Source organism: Scyliorhinus torazame, chromosome 16 (assembly GCF_047496885.1).
Source record: "Scyliorhinus torazame isolate Kashiwa2021f chromosome 16, sScyTor2.1, whole genome shotgun sequence".
NCBI lineage: Eukaryota > Metazoa > Chordata > Chondrichthyes > Carcharhiniformes > Scyliorhinidae > Scyliorhinus > Scyliorhinus torazame.
In genome coordinates, this window is record NC_092722.1 from 38178972 (window position 1) to 38196619 (window position 17648).

Sequence of the window (17648 nt, forward strand, 5' to 3'; positions counted from 1 at the left end):
ATGCAAAAAATCACAAGCAAATATAGAAGCCAAAAAAACCACACAACACATAATTAACTTAAATACTAAAACTAACCTAAACCGACCGCCTAACAGCAGGATGGTGATTAAATCCTTAAAAAAGGAAATAAATGGTTACCATCTTAGGTAGATCTTCTCCACTGACCCCCTGATGGTGAATTTGACTTTCTCCAAGTGTAGGAATGACATTAAGTCACCCAGCTAAGCACAGGCATTGGGCAGAGTGAGAGACCTCCAACCAAGCAATATTCGCCTCTGGGCTATCAGCGAGGCAAAAGTGACAACATCATAGATTGACTCTGCACCCTTTCTGCCTTAGAACATAGAACATACAGTGCAGAAGGAGGCCATTCAGTCCATCGAGTCTGCACCAACCCACTTAAGCCCTCACTTCCACCCTATCCCTGTAACCCAATAACCCCTCCTACCCTTTTTGGTCACGAAGGACAATTTATCATGGCCAATCCACCGAACCTGCACGTCTTTGGACTGTGGGAGGAAACCGGAACACCCGGAGGCAACCCACGCAGACACGGGGAGAACGTGCAGACTCCGCACAGTGACCCAGCGGGGAATCAAACCTGGGACCCTGGTGCTGTGAAACCACAGTGCTATCCACTTGTGCTACCGTGCTGCCCTTCTAGTGCAGTCACATCCTTCCGACCAGAACTACACACACAACTCTTGCTGTGGCCTTAGGAGCTTTTTATACAGCCCCATCATAACCGCCCTGCTCTTATATTCTGTGCCTCAGCTAATAAATGCAAGTATCCTATATGCTTTCTTAACCACCTTATCTACCTGTCCTGCTGCCTTCCGTACCCAAGGACACGCACCCCAAGGTCCTCTATACTTCCTAGGGTCCTACCATTAATTGTATCCCTTGCCTTGTTGGGTCCTCCCAAAATGCAGCTCCTCACACTTTTATTGGGAGAGCTTTGGTGTATTAATGAATTGGAAAATACTAGTGAGAGTTGGGGATTTCAATAAGGCTAGGACGTCTTTGCGTGTAGGAATCAGGGATAATTTACAATGTTTGGATATATTTTCATGTTTGGGTGAAATACGGCTGTTTGTGATTCCTTTTTTAACAGGTATTTGAGAGGATTATTTTCAGGTCTGCAGGCTGTGACGGGATATTTGAGGTTTGGGGGGGATATTTGCATGTTTGAGGGGTTGAGTCTCTCTCTTGTTCCGGCATCAACTCTGTCGCCATCGCCAGGCGGTGTTGGATCAACCGCTGGGGGCGAGTCTTGACTCCGGCTGGACTTTAACCCCGGGGCAGGGATCGAAGAGCTGGTCCGGGCCTGGGAATGTGGGGCGTTCTCCGATGGTGCATCCCCAGCTTTGGGTGGATTTCCCTGCCTTCGAAGCCCATAGACAGCCTGCTGCAGGGTGAGTGGGAGGCCGGATTGCGGGGCGGGGAGTCCAGTGTGTAAATTGGGCAAGTTTTCAATATCGCCCCACTCTTCTGTTCATAGGTGTGATCGCGGCGTGTGCTGTCTCTATCCTCAACCATTTGCTGCGGATCCATCTCCACATCCAGAGTTTGATGTAAGTTTATTTATGGGAAAGGGGAAAAAATACTTTCTGAGGGTGGCGGCTTCCCCCGAAGGTCTTTAAAAAAAAAATGCCAAACCGAATTTATTTTGTGCTGTTTTCACAGAAAGGCACAGACGAGTGTGATGTGGGATACTGAAGTGAGACTAGCTCCCCTCCTGGATGGATGGGGAGGCTGAGTGGCATTGCCTGAACCATAATCACATAGTCCTAGGGCTGCTTAGACTGTTAAATACCAGCCCTGACTTCCTGCAGCAGGTTTAACTACAAATCCAGCTTCTAATGGGCTAGCTGAGTGAATTACCCTGACGCACAATTGATGCGGCATGTCACCCATGCCAGTAGTTGCCACTGGGTTTATGTGTGCAGTGCCGCCTCCAGAATTTACAGTGCGGAAGGAGGCCATTTGGTCCATCGAGTCTTGGAAAGAGCACCCTACCTAAGCCCACACCTCCACCCTATCCCCATGACCCAGCAACCTCACCTAGCTTTTGGACACTATGGGGCAATTTAGCGTGACCGATCCGCCTAACCCGCACATCTTTGGACTGTGGGAGGAAACCGGAGCACCCGGAGGAAACACACGCAGACACTGGGAGAACGTGCAGATTCCGCACAGTCACCCAAGCTGGGAATCGAACCGGGGACCCTGGTGTTGTGAAACAACAATGCGAATCACTGTGCTACTGTGCCGCCTCTTTTGCCTAAACTGTAATGTTGACATAATGCATTGTGATAAGTGTTGAGGTATATCAGAGTGTTACAATCAGGAATGTGGATACACCACGCTGATCACTGAGTAAGAGTTAAAGTGGGCTGATTGGCTTTCCACAACCGTAATGATCGTGCAACTCTCTGAGACGCAACACTGTACACATCTCACTGGACCATACTTTACCATGCCACACCCTCAATATAATATTACCAGGTGTGCGATCTGTCTATTGTAGCCTGATATACCCACACTTCTCATTGTAACAGTCTCTGAAATACCCCACACTCCTCAATGTAACAGTCTCTGAAATACCCACACTCCTCATTGTAACAGTCTTTGGAATACCCCACACTCCTCAATGTAACAGTCTCTGAAATACCCACACTCCTCATTGTAACAGTCTCTGAAATACCCCACACTCCTCAATGTAACAGTCTCTGAAATACCCCACACTCCTCAATGTAACATACTCTGAAATACCCCACACTCCTCAATGTAACTGTCTCTGAAATACTCCACACTCCTCAATGTACAGACTCTGAAATAACCCACACTCCTCCATGTGACAGTCTCTGAAATACTCCACACTCTTCAATGTGACACTCTGAAATACCTCACACTCCTCAATGTGACACTCTGAAATATCCCACACTCCTCAATGTGACATCTGAAATACCCCACACTCCTCAATGTGACATCTGAAATAACCCACACTCCTCAATGTGACATCTGAAATACCCCACACTCCTCAATGTGACAGTGTCTGAAATACCCCACACTCCTCAATGTGACACTCTGAAATAACCCACACTCCTCATTGTGACACTCTGAAATAACCCACACTCCTCTATGTGACACTCTGAAATAACCCACACTCCTCAATGTGACATCTGAAATACCCCACACTCCTCAATGTGGCACTCTGAAATATCCCACTCCTCAATGTAACAGTGTCTGAAATACCACACACTCCTCATTGTGACACTCTGAAATACCACACACTCCTCATTGTGACACTCTGAAATAACCCACACTCCTCAATGTGACACTCTGAAATACCCCACACTCCTCAATGTGGCACTCTGAAATATCCCACTCCTCAATGTGACAGTGTCTGAAATACCCCACACTCCTCATTGTGACACTCTGAAATAACCCACACTCCTCTATGTGACACTCTGAAATAACCCACACTCCTCAATGTGACACTCTGAAATACCCCACACTCCTCAATGTGACACTCCTCAATGTAACAGTGTCTGAAATACCACACACTCCTCTATGTGACACTCTGAAATAACCCACACTCCTCAATGTGACACTCTGAAATACCCCACACTCCTCTGTGACACCTGAAATATCCCACACTCCTCAATGTGACATCCAAAATATCCCACACTCCTCAATGTGACACTCTGAAATAACCCACACTCCTCAATGTGACATCCAAAATATCCCACACTCCTCTATGTGACATCCAAAATACCCCACACTCCTCAATGTGACATCTGAAATACCCCACACTCCTCAATGTGACACTCTGAAATAACCCACACTCCTCAATGTGACACTCTGAAATATCCCACACTCCTCAATGTGACATCTGAAATATCCCACACTCCTCAATGTTACACTCTGAAATACCCCACACTCCTCAATGTGACATCTGAAATACCCCACACTCCTCAATGTGACACTCTGAAATAACCCACACTCCTCAATGTGACACTCTGAAATATCCCACACTCCTCAATGTGACACTCTGAAATACCCCACACTCCTCAATGTGGCACTCTGAAATATCCCACTCCTCAATGTGACAGTGTCTGAAATACCCCACACTCCTCATTGTGACACTCTGAAATAACCCACACTCCTCTATGTGACACTCTGAAATAACCCACACTCCTCAATGTGACACTCTGAAATAACCCACACTCCTCTATGTGACACTCTGAAATAACCCACACTCCTCAATGTGACACTCTGAAATACCCCACACTCCTCAATGTGACACTCCTCAATGTAACAGTGTCTGAAATACCACACACTCCTCATTGTGACACTCTGAAATAACCCACACTCCTCTATGTGACACTCTGAAATAACCCACACTCCTCAATGTGACACCTGAAATATCCCACACTCCTCAATGTGACATCCAAAATATCCCTCACTCCTCAATGTGACACTCTGAAATAACCCACACTCCTCAATGTGACATCCAAAATATCCCACACTCCTCCATGTGACATCCGACATATCCCACACTCCTCAATGTGACACTCTGAAATACCCCACACTCCTCAATGTGACATCTGAAATACCCCACACTCCTCAATGTGACACTCTGAAATAACCCACACTCCTCAATGTGACACTCTGAAATATCCCACACTCCTCAATGTGACATCTGAAATACCCCACACTCCTCAATGTGACACTCTGAAATACCCCACACTCCTCAATGTGACACTATGAAATGGCCCACACTCCTCAATGTGACATCTAAAATAACCCACACTCCTCAATGTGACATCTGAAATACCCCACACTCCTCAATGTGACACTCTGAAATATCCCACACTCCTCAATGTGACATCTGAAATACCCCACACTCCTCAATGTGACAGTGTCTGAAATACCCCACACTCCTCATTGTGACACTCTGAAATAACCCACACTCCTCTATGTGACACTCTGAAATAATCCACACTCCTCAATGTGACACTCCGAAATATCCCACACTCCTCAATGTGACACTCTGAAATATCCCACACTCCTCAATGTGACATCTGAAATACCCCACACTCCTCAATGTGGCACTCTGAAATACCCCACACTCCTCAATGTGACATCTGAAATACCCCACACTCCTCAATGTGACATCTGAAATACCCCACACTCCTCAATGTGGCACTCTGAAATACCCCACACTCCTCAATGTGACACTCTGAAATAACCCACACTCCTCTATGTGACACTCTGAAATACCCCACACTCCTCAATGTGACACTCTGAAATATCCCACACTCCTCAATGTGACACTCTGAAATATCCCACACTCCTCAATGTGGCACTCTGAAATAACCCACACTCCTCAATGTGACACTCTGAAATACCCCACACTCCTCAATGTGACACTCTGAAATATCCCGCTCCTCAATGTGACAGTGTCTGAAATACCCCACACTCCTCATTGTGACACTCTGAAATAACCCACACTCCTCTATGTGACACTCTGAAATACCACACACTCCTCATTGTGACACTCTGAAATACCCCACACGCCTCATTGTGACACTCTGAAATAACCCACACTCCTCTATGTGACACTCTGAAATAACCCACACTCCTCTATGTGACACTCTGAAATACCCCACACTCCTCAATGTGGCACTCTGAAATATCCCACTCCTCAATGTGACAGTGTCTGAAATACCCCACACTCCTCATTGTGACACTCTGAAATAACCCACACTCCTCTATGTGACACTCTGAAATAACCCACACTCCTCAATGTGACACTCTGAAATAACCCACACTCCTCCATGTGACACTCTGAAATAACCCACACTCCTCAATGTGACACTCTGAAATATCCCACTCCTCAATGTAACAGTGTCTGAAATACCACACACTCCTCATTGTGACACTCTGAAATACCCCACACTCCTCAATGTGACACTCTGAAATAACCCACACTCCTCAATGTGACTCTCTGAAATACCCCACACTCCTCAATGTGACATCTGAAATACCCCACACTCCTCTATGTGACACTCTGAAATAACTCACACTCCTCAATGTGACATCTGAAATATCCCACACTCCTCTATGTGACATCCGAAATATCCCACACTCCTCAATGTGACACTCTGAAATAACCCACACTCCTCAATGTGACATCCGAAATATCCCACACTCCTCAATGTGACATCCGAAATATCCCACACTCCTCTATGTGACACTCTGAAATAACCCACACTCCTCAATGTGACATCTGAAATACCCCACACTCCTCTATGTGACACTCTGAAATAACCCACACTCCTCAATGTGACACTCTGAAATACCCCACACTCCTCAATGTGACATTCTTTGATAAACCTTGTTACAATTTTGTTGTAACACCTTTGTTATAACATTCTCTGATATACTTCATACTGTAACCTGCTGTAATATGCATTGTCAATGGCTCCGATTGTGTTGAACATTTTATGTTTCACTCCATGGCTCAAGCCCAGTGTACTAAACTTAGAATAATAAACAATCCTATTTTTCTCCCTAAGTCCTCATTCATCATGTGACATAGTAATTCCTGGTAAAACTTGATGGGAACAAGGACTAACTATTCCTAGTGTGCTCAGATGAAGAGAGTGTTTAAACTTTCCAAACAGACTGTGGAAGAACTCCATTTCAAATCAGACCATAAGACATAGGAGTGGAAGTAAGGCCATTCGGCCCATCGAGTCCACTCCACCATTCAATCATGGCTGATTTCAAGTCCATTTACCCGCTCTCTCTCCATAGCCCTTAATTCCTCGAGAAATCAAGAATTTATCAACTTCTGTCTTAAAGACACTCAACGTCCCGGCCTCCACCGCCCTCTGTGGCAATGAATTCCTCAGACCCACCACTCTCTGGCTGAAGAAATTTCTCCTCATCTCTGTTCTAAAGTGACTCCCTTTTATTCTAAGGCTGTGCCCCCGGGTCCTAGTCTCCCCTGCTAATGGAAACAACTTCCCTACGTCCACCCTATCTAAGCCATTCATTATCTTGTAAGTTTCTATTAGATCTCCCCTCAACCTCCTAAACTCCAATGAATGTAATCCCAGGATCCTCAGACGTTCATCGTATGTTAGGCCTACCATTCCTGGGATCACCCGTGTAAATCTCCGCTGGACCCGCTCCAGTGCCAGTATGTCCTTCCTGAGGTGTGGGGCCCAAAATTGCTCACAGTATTCTAAATGGGGCCTAACTAATGATTTATAAAGCTTCAGAAGTACATCCCTGCTTTTATATTCCAAGCCTCTTGAGATAAATGACAACATTGCATTTGCTTTCTTAATTACGGACTCAACCTGCAAGTTTACCTTTAGAGAATCCTGGACTAGGACTCCCAAGTCCCTTTGCACTTCAGCATTATGAATTTTGTCACCGTTTAGAAAATAGTCCATGCCTCTATTCTTTTTTCCAAAGTGCAAGACCTCGCACTTGCCCACGTTGAATTTCATCAGCCATTTCTTGGACCACTCTCCTAAACAGTCTAAATCTTTCTGCAGCCTCCCCACCTCCTCCATACTACCTGCCCCTCCACCTATCTTTGTATCATCGGCAAACTTAGCCAGAATGCCCCCAGTCCCGTCATCTAGATTGTTAATATATAAAGAGAACAGCTGTGGCCCCAACACTGAACCCTGCGGGACACCACTCGTCACCGGTTGCCATTCCGAAAAAGAACCTTTTATCCCAACTCTCTGCCTTCTGCCTGACAGCCAATTGTCAATCCATGTTAGTACCTTGCCTCGAATATCATGGGCCCTTATTTTACTCAGCAGTCTCCCGTGAGGCACCTTATCAAAGGCCTTTTGGAAGTCAAGATAGATAGCATCCATTGGCTCTCCTTGGTCTAACCTATTTGTTATCTCTTCCAAGAACTCTAACAGGTTTGTAATGTTAATACCTAATGTGGGAGCTCTTACTGTAGAACTGTAGTGAAAATGGAGGAGGTTTTAATTATTTTACCAGGCATGGGTAATGAATATTTGTGGAATACAATGTTCTCTCCACCAACCTTCCATAAATTTGAGGTCATCCAAAGCCTGTATCCTAACTCGCACCAAAACCCATCATCCCTGTAATCGCTGTTCCGCAGTCTCCCAATCCACCAACCCCTCAAAATTTTCACCCTTCTGTAACCTCCTCTAGCAACAACCCCCATCCCCCATCCAAACCTCTCCACCTCTCTGTCCTCCTCTAAGACACTCCATAAAGTCCACCTCTTTCGCCTGTCCTAATGGTTTCCTCATTTGGAGCAGTGTAAATGTTTTTAAGTGATGTCTTGTGAGTTGACTTGGGACATTTTACTGCATTAAGGGCACTTTATGAATGCCGGTTGTTTTTTTTCTCTCTCCAAAATTTAGAGTACCCAATTTTTTTCCAATTAAGGGGCAATTAGTGTGGCCAATCCATGAGGTAGCAGTGCTAACCAGTGCACCACCATGCTGCCCATTTGTAGGTTGTTGTTGTTAAATAAACATTTGGAAGGACGTCACACAACCCAAAGATGTGCAGGCTAGGTGGATTGGCCATGCTAAATTGCCCCTTAATTGGAAAAAATTAATTGGATAATCTAAAAAAAAAAGGAAGGGCATCACTCTGGTGCAGTGGTTAGCACTGCTGACTACGGCGCTGAGGACCCGGATTCGATCCCGGCTCTGGCTCACTGTCTGGGTGGAGTTTGCACATTCTCCCCGTGTCTGCGTGGGTTTCATCCCCTCAACCCAAAGATGTACTGGTTAGGTGGATTGGCCACGCTAAATTGCCCCTTAATTGGAAAAGAATAATTAGATACTCTAAATCTGTAAAAAAACAAAAATAAATAAGTAAATATTTGATAATCAGTCACATGTAATGCAATTGTTAACTTTGAACAGAGTGGTATCCTTTTTAAAATAAATTTAGAGTACCCAATTATTAAAGATAGGGGCTGGTTTAGCACACTGGGCTAAATCGCTGGCTTTTAAAGCAGACCAAGGCAGGCCAGCAGCACGGTTCGATTCCCGTACCAGCCTCCCCGAACAGGCGCCGGAATGTGGCGACTAGGGGCTTTTCACAGTAACTTCATTTGAAGCCTACTTGTGACAATCAGCAATTTTCATTTTTTCATTTTCAAGATACCCAGAGTGGTATCTTTATGGCTAAGACAGTAACTTCATGTTTGGAAGCAAAAAAAGTATTCCCCCCCCAGCAATCCTCTTAGTTTCTTTGCAGCTTTTGAGGGTATTGGCCGCTCTCCTCCACTGCACTTATGGTTCCACTCCTACCTTTCCCAACAAGTCACTATGTTTCTTCCGATCACACAAATATCTCAGTTGGGGGTGTTCAGGATCTTACGGCACTGTTCAAACAACAACGGGGAATTATCCCAGTATCCTACCTAACAGTTCTCACTGGAAAAAAACAGACAAACTTGTCATCCTTTTCGTTGATGCTTCTGGGATCTTGCTGTGTGCCAAACAGCTGCCACATTTACCCACATAAAATAATTAATTGTAAGCAAAGTACTTTGAGTTATTCCTGAAAGAAAGTCCATAGGATGGTTGGGTCCTGCAATAATTGTCCACTGCTCATTGCCTAAAGAGATTGTCAAATAGCAATAAAACACAGTGGGATTTGACCCCTTTTCATCCTGAGAAATAATTGGGGGAGGAGAGGGAATGAGGAGCATCGCGATTCAGATTTGATCCCACACGATAGGAAAGCAGAATTGGAGGGAGTCACCCAGAAGCCGGGTGACCCAGCACAGTGGTTAGCACTGCTATCTCACAGCGCCAGAGACCCGGGTTCAATTCCACCCTTTGGGGGACTGTCTGTGGTGAGTTGGCACTTTCTCCCCGTGTCTGCGTGTGGGTTTTCTCCGGGTGCTCTGGGTTTTCTCCCAAGATGTGCAAGCTAGATGGATTGACCATGCCAAAATTGCCCCTTAGTGACCAGGGATGTGCAGGTTAGTTAGGGTTACAGGGACGGGGCGGGGGAGTGGGCCTGGGTAGGCTAATCTTTCAAAGGACGGGTGCGGACTCGATGGGCCGAATGGCCTCCTGCACTGTAGAGATTCTATGATTCTAAGTATTCTCTGATGGACACAGCAACTGGTACCAGGAGTATACACAAACCAGGATCTCTTCAGGATGCTGTACTCTGAGGACACTGGGAAAGTGGGAGAAAAACAAACGTCTTGAATCAATCATGAGGAAAGTCTGCCATTTTATTGTTTCAGTGAACCTGCCCGCGAAGGGGTCAAAGCTCCCAAATTGCATTCACAGCGTCAAATTCTGGATTCCCTGCATTTATGCATCCTGATCATCCTATTCGCCACCGTGGGATCCAGAGTGTCCTCTCTAGTGGTACTGGAATTCTCCCTACGAATCATTTCCATGTTGCTTTCCAATGACCATGTAAGTTTATTTATTACTTTTGACAAGGTGACGCACAGAGTCAGTATGTAACATCCAGAAGGAACTCTGCCCGGCCAGATTACAGGGTCTGAAGGTCACGTTAGGAAATCAGACCCGTTGATACTGCCATAAATGCAGGAGATTCCTTTCGTGGAACGGGAGATAAGAGCATGAGGTGAATTCTGGATTAGGAGCAAGCTGGTTGTTGTTCTGCCTCAATGTACCTGCCCCTTTCACTTGACTCTTTCTAGATGCACTTGGACCAACCGTAGCCTCTGCTGTCGTCCAAGCTGTCTAGTGATGAACAGTCATTTGGGAAATGTTTTTTTTATTATTCTTTCATGGGATGTGGGCATCGTTGGCTGTGCCAGCATTTATTGCTGGTCCCTATTTGCCCTTGAGGGGACAGTTAAGAGTCAACCACATTGCTGTGGGTCTGGAGTCACATGTAGGCCAGACCAGGTAAGGATGGCAGATTTCCTTCCCTAAAGGACATTAGTGAACCAGGTGGGTTTTTACGGCAATGGTTTCATGATCATCGTTGGACTTTTAAAAATAAAATTCCAGATTTTATTGCATTCAAATTTCACCATCTGCAGTGGCGAGTATTGGACCTGGGTCCCCAGAGCATTGTCTCCAGTGACAATACCAGTGACAATACCAGTACGCCACCGCCTCCCCGTGTCAGAGTCGAGGTATGAAAGTTGTGGGAGTACAACCTAAGAGCTGAGTTATGAGGAAAGAGTTGAGAGGAAGATGGGCTTTTAAGTCCATGAAAGGGGGCAACTGAGAGGAGCCTTCACAGCCATAAATAATAATCGGTGTCAAAACCGTAAAGCTGTAACATTACAGGCAGCTAATTCCAAGCAACTAAGCAGCTACTGAAGCATGATTGGTAAATGAGCACACATCAAACGGCAGTTACTGGGGGTGCCAAGCGACAGGTGACGGTTTTAAGATTGTAAAGTTAATTTGCTGTTTGAACACCTGATTGGCAGATGTGATGAGTGCAAGACTAAACTTTCTAACTGGTTTTCCAGGGAGCGTCCCGGAAGCAGATCTTCCTCCTGTGCCAGTTTTCTGTGGGATGTGGTATGACGGCAAGCCTGAGCTACCTGAATGAGGGGGCTCCTCACTCGACGTTAAGCTTGATGCTAAGCACCGGCCTCGCTGGCCTCATCATGTGGTACGTGTGGAGGCTGGTGAAGCACGTCAACACCATGTATGAGTTACACAGTAAGGAGCGGTACTGTGGGGTGTGCATCCTCCTCCTGTCCACCTGGCATCAGATCCCTAAGCTGCTGTGCAACGCCTTGAAGGTGGTGTTCTTGGTGGCGGATGTGGCGGCCATCTTTCTCATCAACAGAGACTTCCTCACCACCTCAGAGGCAATAAGATTCTGGACACCCCTGACTATCTGCTACACCCTGCTGGTGATTTACATGCAAGGTGAGAATTGACAAGATAGTGTGCAGGACAGAGTAGTCTACTAGATCTGATCGCGGCGGAGTGAAAGGGCAAGGCATAGGTCACCCGTGGCTACACGCAGTGACTGAATGCACTATCCAGTGTGACACTGTGCCATACAGACCAGCAATGTTCCAGTTTCTATACATGGACTGGGCTGAATTAACTGACCTGAACCAGGGACCTTGGTATCTCAGCAATAATCGGAAAAATAAATAATCTCAGCAAAAAGAAAAAAGCCTGATCACTGTCCAGTGATTCGTCTCAGAAATTGCACGGGGCAGATGAAGGGTGTGGTAGGATCTGTGAAACTCCCATGGAATAATGTCCGACCAAGTTCATTGTCCTGGAAGGCACATACAGGAGAGACGGAATAATGGATGGAAGCCAGCAGCCGTGCAACCTGTACTCCAGGAAGGAGTTAGTGTCCTCCGGAGAGGAAATTGGGACAAAATGTGAAAACGCTGCAAGTTTCACCGTTTGACCTCCCTTCTGCGACAGGGAAATCCAGTTGGTTTTTAATTTTGTTAACTGGTTATTTGACAGTTCACCCCAAGCCCTCCTGTGTATGAAATCTGCTGTATCTGTAATCTGTGGAAACATGGAAATGCAGAAGTTTAAAAGTAGTAATTAACTTGGGGGGCGGGGGGGCAGGTGCGGAATGCATTATAATCCGCAAAGGGGACATAGTCTTTGCATCACTGGAAAGAAATGATAAGAACCGGGAATTTGTTATAAGATGAGATGGCTCGAAGCAGCCCACAAGGATATATCTCCTGCCCGGCTCCACCCTCCCTTCCATCCTTCATCCCAATACTGATGGCAGAGCCTTCAGCTGCCTGAGTCCTAAACATACACATCCCTCCACTTCTTAAAACTCTTCAACCCGGCCTCTTGTTTTAGTTTCTTCCTGATTCAGTGCTTCTTTCCTCTATCCCTATTGTGCAGAATTTCACAACGGGTCATTTGACCCAAGGAGAAACCAACGAGAAAATGCTGGGAAATCTCAGCAGGTCTGGCAGCACCTGTAGGGAGAGAAAGAGCTAACCTTTCCAGTCCAGATGACCCTTTGTCAAAGCTATAAGACAGAGACTAAGTGGGAAATATTTATACTGTGGAGTGAGAATGAAAGATGTGTCATAGCCACAGAAACCCAGGGAAACCGGGTGCTAAGGGCCACAGAAACCACGGGGGAAGAGTGCTAATGGCAGTCCCCAGAGAGAACAAAAGATGTGAAAGGCCAAATAGAGAAACTAACATCAGAGGGTAAACTGTGACAGATGTAGATGTGGGGGGAGGGGAAGGGGGAAGCAAAGGAGAGAAAGGGTAAGGAAAGTTGGATAAAATGGGGGGAGGTTTAAATCTATATAAAGAAAGAAAGAAGTGGTAAAAGACAGTTAAAATTAAATGGGATGAAAACAAATGGGTCGAGGTGGGGTAGAACCAATCATCTGAAGCTGTTGAATTCGATGTTGAGACCGGAAGGCTGTAGCGTGCCTAACCGGAAGATGAGATGTTGTTCCTCCAGTTTGCGTTGAGCTTCACTGGAACATTGCAGCAGGCATGGGAGCAGGGTCTTGTGTTAAAAGGCCCCTTAATTGGAAAATATAAATTTGATACTCAAAATTTAAAAAAAATTTTTTTTTTAAAGTATCTTTTGAATAGAGTTTTTGGTCATCTGCCCTAATATCTCCTCACATGGCTGGGTCTCGCATTTTATTCTGTAATGCTCCTATGAAGTGCTTTGGGGTGTTTTCTTAAGTTATAGGTGCTATATAAATGCAAGTTCTGGTTGTAAATTGTCTTTTGCACTGGCTAAATGCTGGCCCAGCCAAGGGCTCCCACATCCTGTGAACGAATAAATGTTTTAAAATTACTCCAGTGCTTCTAAATCTTTTTTTCGTGATGTGGAGACCAGAACTGTTCACAGTTAATTGTGGGTCAATTAAATTTCTGCCTATGTTCAGCATAACCTCTCTGCTTTTGGATGCTCTGCCTCTAGAAATGACCTCCAGGATTTGTTACCACTTTTGAATGGCTTTGTCAACCTGCGTTTCCAACACAAATGATTTATGAATTGCACCCTGCCTAGATCCCTGGATGTGTGAACCACTGTGGGACATTGTTATGTTAAATGTTTGGACGGTGCCATTGCAACTGACCTCTTCTGTCATTTAGCACACCACTAAATTGCTGGCTTTGAAAGCAAACCAAGGCAGGCCAGCAGCACGGTTCAATTCCCGTACCAGCCTCCCCTAACAGGCGCCGGAATGTGGCGACTAGGGGCTTTTCACAGTAACTTCATTTGAAGCCTCCTTGTGACAATAAGCGACTTTCATTTCATTTCATGTTTCAGAGGAGCAGAAGCAGAATCCAACGGAGCAGAGTATCTACCAGACAGTAGGTGTGAGGATGGGTGGGCTGCTGATTTTGACGCTGACTGTCGGGAGGTGGGCTGACGTGCTCCACGTGATCTTATCGTTTGTTGGTGAGATATTGTGTCTGCTTCAGGCAGGAACAATGATGGAGGCATGTAGACAATGGGTAAGCAATCTCCTTGCCTTCCCTAATACCAGAGGTAACTGGGTCAGAGCATACTTGCTTCGAGCGAGGTACAACCCTTCCAGATGCTGATTGGCAGAAACACTGTGGCCAAAAGGCTGATTCTGTATATAACTTCCAGAAATTCATGTGATCATTTAGTCCAGTCTCCTCGATGTTCTTAGGTCCTCATCTGTTTTCTGCATTTTTCCATCACTTGGTTTAAGAATCTTTAAAATTTGCTATATTTCTGTTTGCGTCTCAATGTGTAATAACATTCATGCATGTCGTCCTAAGAAATTAATTATATTAACAGTTTTCTTTGTTAAGCACCAATGGTAACTCAGTGATAAGAACTAGGAGGCAATTCTTGACTTCTTCGACTTCCTTATTGCGTTGAATAGTCACTTCAAAAACAAAACGGTGCCCCTTATATCCCCTTTATACATTGGGGGAGCAGTATATTAAACAATAAGTGCATTTATTAAACAATTATACCCCAATTGCAACTTGAATACTATGGAATATCGACTCTTTCCAAACATTCTTACCAGCTGAGCAGTCACTGTTTGCAGATTCTACTCCACGTGGGGATACACCCTCTCCATGTTCACCTCTGCCTCTACATAAGCTCCATGTCCACATTTATCTGTATATGTGCACACTTCCTTTCATGTTTACACACGCAAGAACATGTATTTGGGTTGGTGCTCATCTTTTCTGATGTTGAATGCTTTTTGCAGGTTTAGACACAAGTAACTCTAATGTTTTAATATTTCCCAATCTGTTTACACAATTAAATTGAAAGAATGTCTGGGCAGTAATGTCCAAGCTCACCCAGTAGGTGTGAGTGTGAGTTAATGGTGGACAGGTGGTGAGGTCAGGTATAGCATCCCCCGTGTCTGACGCACTGAACAAATGGCAGCACCTTCAGTAGAGGATAGAGGTGGAGCAAATTTTAAGAAACATATACTTGCATTTGCATCGTGCTTTTCATAGCCACAGAATGTCCTGTAGCGCGTGAAGTGTGTTTGAAGTGTAGCCACTGCTGTGATGTGGGAAATGTAACAGCCAATTTGCACACAGTAAGCTCCCACAACAGCAATGGTCGGTTAATCTCTTTGTGTGATGTTGATCAAGGGATGAATATTGGCCAGGACACTGGACGATAACTTCCGCCCTGTTCTTCTTTGAATTAGAACTTGCCATGGAGTGGGACTTGAACCCAGGGCCCTTGTGGCTCAGAGGCAAGAATGGCTACCAACTGGACCATGGTTGACGCATTAAATTTAAACAATAAGATCTGTTTTACAGGATTCCTCTGAAGTCAGTTCCAAGGGGACAGTAAGACAACCCCAGCAGAGCGCACAGCAGCGATCAAGAGTATCTGACACACAAACCCTGGATCACCAGAAAGACAGCAGCTGAATGGAGAGTGGACTCGAACCCTGTACTCGGACCATTCAAGAGCCTGCTGCATCTTTGGGGAGAGGGGGGGAACAGTTCTGAGCTTTAGCTCCTTTCTCATTTTTGATTTACTGATTTGCACTCTGGAAACTTGGGGGGAAAAAAGGTAACAGTTGCAGGCAGCCAGACAGTCCAAACCAGGGTGTGGTTGTATGTATAGATATACACCGAAAACATTGTGGCGAGGGTATGTATTGGAGGTACCATTACCTCATTATCACATTAGGAAGCTTGCTAATAATATTGATAATTGAGCTGAGGGGACATTACTCCTTGAAGCAACATCTGGAACCCTCACAGTGGTTAGTAAAAAGGGCACATGTTTCTGTGGGGGGTGGGGCTGACTGCAGCTTCCCATTTATTTCTTAAAGGTAATTTTTAAATGTTGAACCCTACTCCGTGAACGAGGGCTCTGGTTCTGAGATAGGAAGATCCCAGGTTTAATCCCCTGACCTGTGCGGTGTTCCCTGATTTCAGTCGGGGTGGTACTAGGGGCTACAATTAGCGTAGGGATCAAATAAATTTGCCAGAGACCTTGCTGCTATCGGTGATCACTGCTTAAAGTCTGTGTGGACGTTGGGTGAGGGATGGGATTGGGCTGCGTTTTAATTCTCCCCAGAATCATAAACTCTGCTGGAACAATGCCTAGGTCTCCGTGTGAAGGTGAAAACCGGGAAATCACTGGAAGTTGCCTTGAACCTATGAAACCCTTAACCGGGCAAGAGTTGGTACATTCAAGGCAGCACGGTGGCGCAGTGGATAGCACTGGGACAACGGCGTTGAGGACCCGGGTTCGAATCCCGGCCCTGGGTCACTAACCGTGTGGAGTTTGCACATTCTCCCCGTGTCTGCGTGGGTTTCACCCCCACAACCCAAAGATGTGCAGGCTAGGTGGATTGGCCACGCTAAATTGCCCCTTAATTGGAAAAAAATAATAATTGGGTACTCTAAATTTATTTTTAAAAAAGAGTTGATACATTCAGGATAGGAAGGGAGAAAATTAGATGGAAAAATTGTGAACTCAGTTACGTGGCACCTGTAAGTGATTTAAAGTGATTTTGTCTGTTATCTTGCCCATTAATTATTGGTGATCATCTCCAGTTTGTTTCTGTCACATTCTATATGAAGTTACTTGCAAGTGTTTCAGTCAATAAATATTGTCAGAGGAAAAAACTGCATGGTAAACGTTATTACCCCAGCAACAGACATGCTGCTGTAAATGGATGAGCCGGAATGAGTCGAATATGATCCCAAGAGGTTCTATGCCAGCAGTGGGTATTGCGCCACCCTCTGGACTCAGCTGAGGTGGGAGTATAGATGCTATACCTGACCTCAGTGTCTCAACTGAGAGAGCAAAATCTGATTATTCCCACTCCGGAGGACTATGACCCCTGCTGGAGGTCCATGTGGAGATCAGGTGCAGGCGGAGCTGAATCTACTAGTTGTGATGCTGACAGGTCAGGTGGATGCTCAGTATCAAAATCCACAAATTAGGAAAGGCCTCTTGGTTCCGGAGGCTGCCTGGTGCTGTGACCTTGTGACACAGGTGAACGCAACTCAGCACATTCTAGAATTTGGCTGCCTCGTAAATGCTGATTTTCGTTTCATTCAGTGGGAGCTCAGTCTGTGTGTTTATGTCTCAGTTTTTCGCAGACTGAGATCGGACAATCCAACTGGAGGCCCCAGAGAAATCGGGA

The 17648-nt window shown here is 45.5% G+C and overlaps 1 protein-coding gene across 3 annotated transcripts; it reads left to right on the forward strand.

The window, feature by feature from the left end:
* Positions 1-960: 960 nt before the first annotated feature.
* Positions 961-17124, forward strand: tmem82 (transmembrane protein 82). 3 transcript variants are annotated; one of them, XM_072478302.1, is made up of 6 exons: positions 961-1115; positions 1503-1575; positions 10299-10476; positions 11517-11925; positions 14300-14487; positions 15799-17124. In XM_072478302.1, the coding sequence occupies exons 1-6, from the start codon at positions 971-973 to the stop codon at positions 15910-15912; spliced, it is 1107 nt and encodes a 368-aa protein (XP_072334403.1). In that variant the 5' UTR covers positions 961-970; the 3' UTR covers positions 15913-17124. The 3 variants fall into 3 exon arrangements, with proteins under 3 accessions (XP_072334403.1, XP_072334405.1, XP_072334404.1); XM_072478304.1 differs by having other exon boundaries at positions 14300-14431; XM_072478303.1 differs by lacking the exon at positions 961-1115 and adding an exon at positions 1226-1416.
* The last annotated feature ends 524 nt before the right edge of the window (positions 17125-17648 follow it).

Bases quoted from the DNA above. Each gene is read 5' to 3' on its own strand.
- tmem82 (XM_072478302.1), top strand. From the start codon at position 971: ATGAATTGGAAAATACTAGTGAGAGTTGGGGATTTCAATAAGGCTAGG. The intron at 10,477-11,516 runs GTAAGTTTATTT...CTGGTTTTCCAG, and splicing joins TGTTGCTTTCCAATGACCAT to GGAGCGTCCCGGAAGCAGAT. The intron at 14,488-15,798 runs GTAAGCAATCTC...TCTGTTTTACAG, and splicing joins TGGAGGCATGTAGACAATGG to GATTCCTCTGAAGTCAGTTC.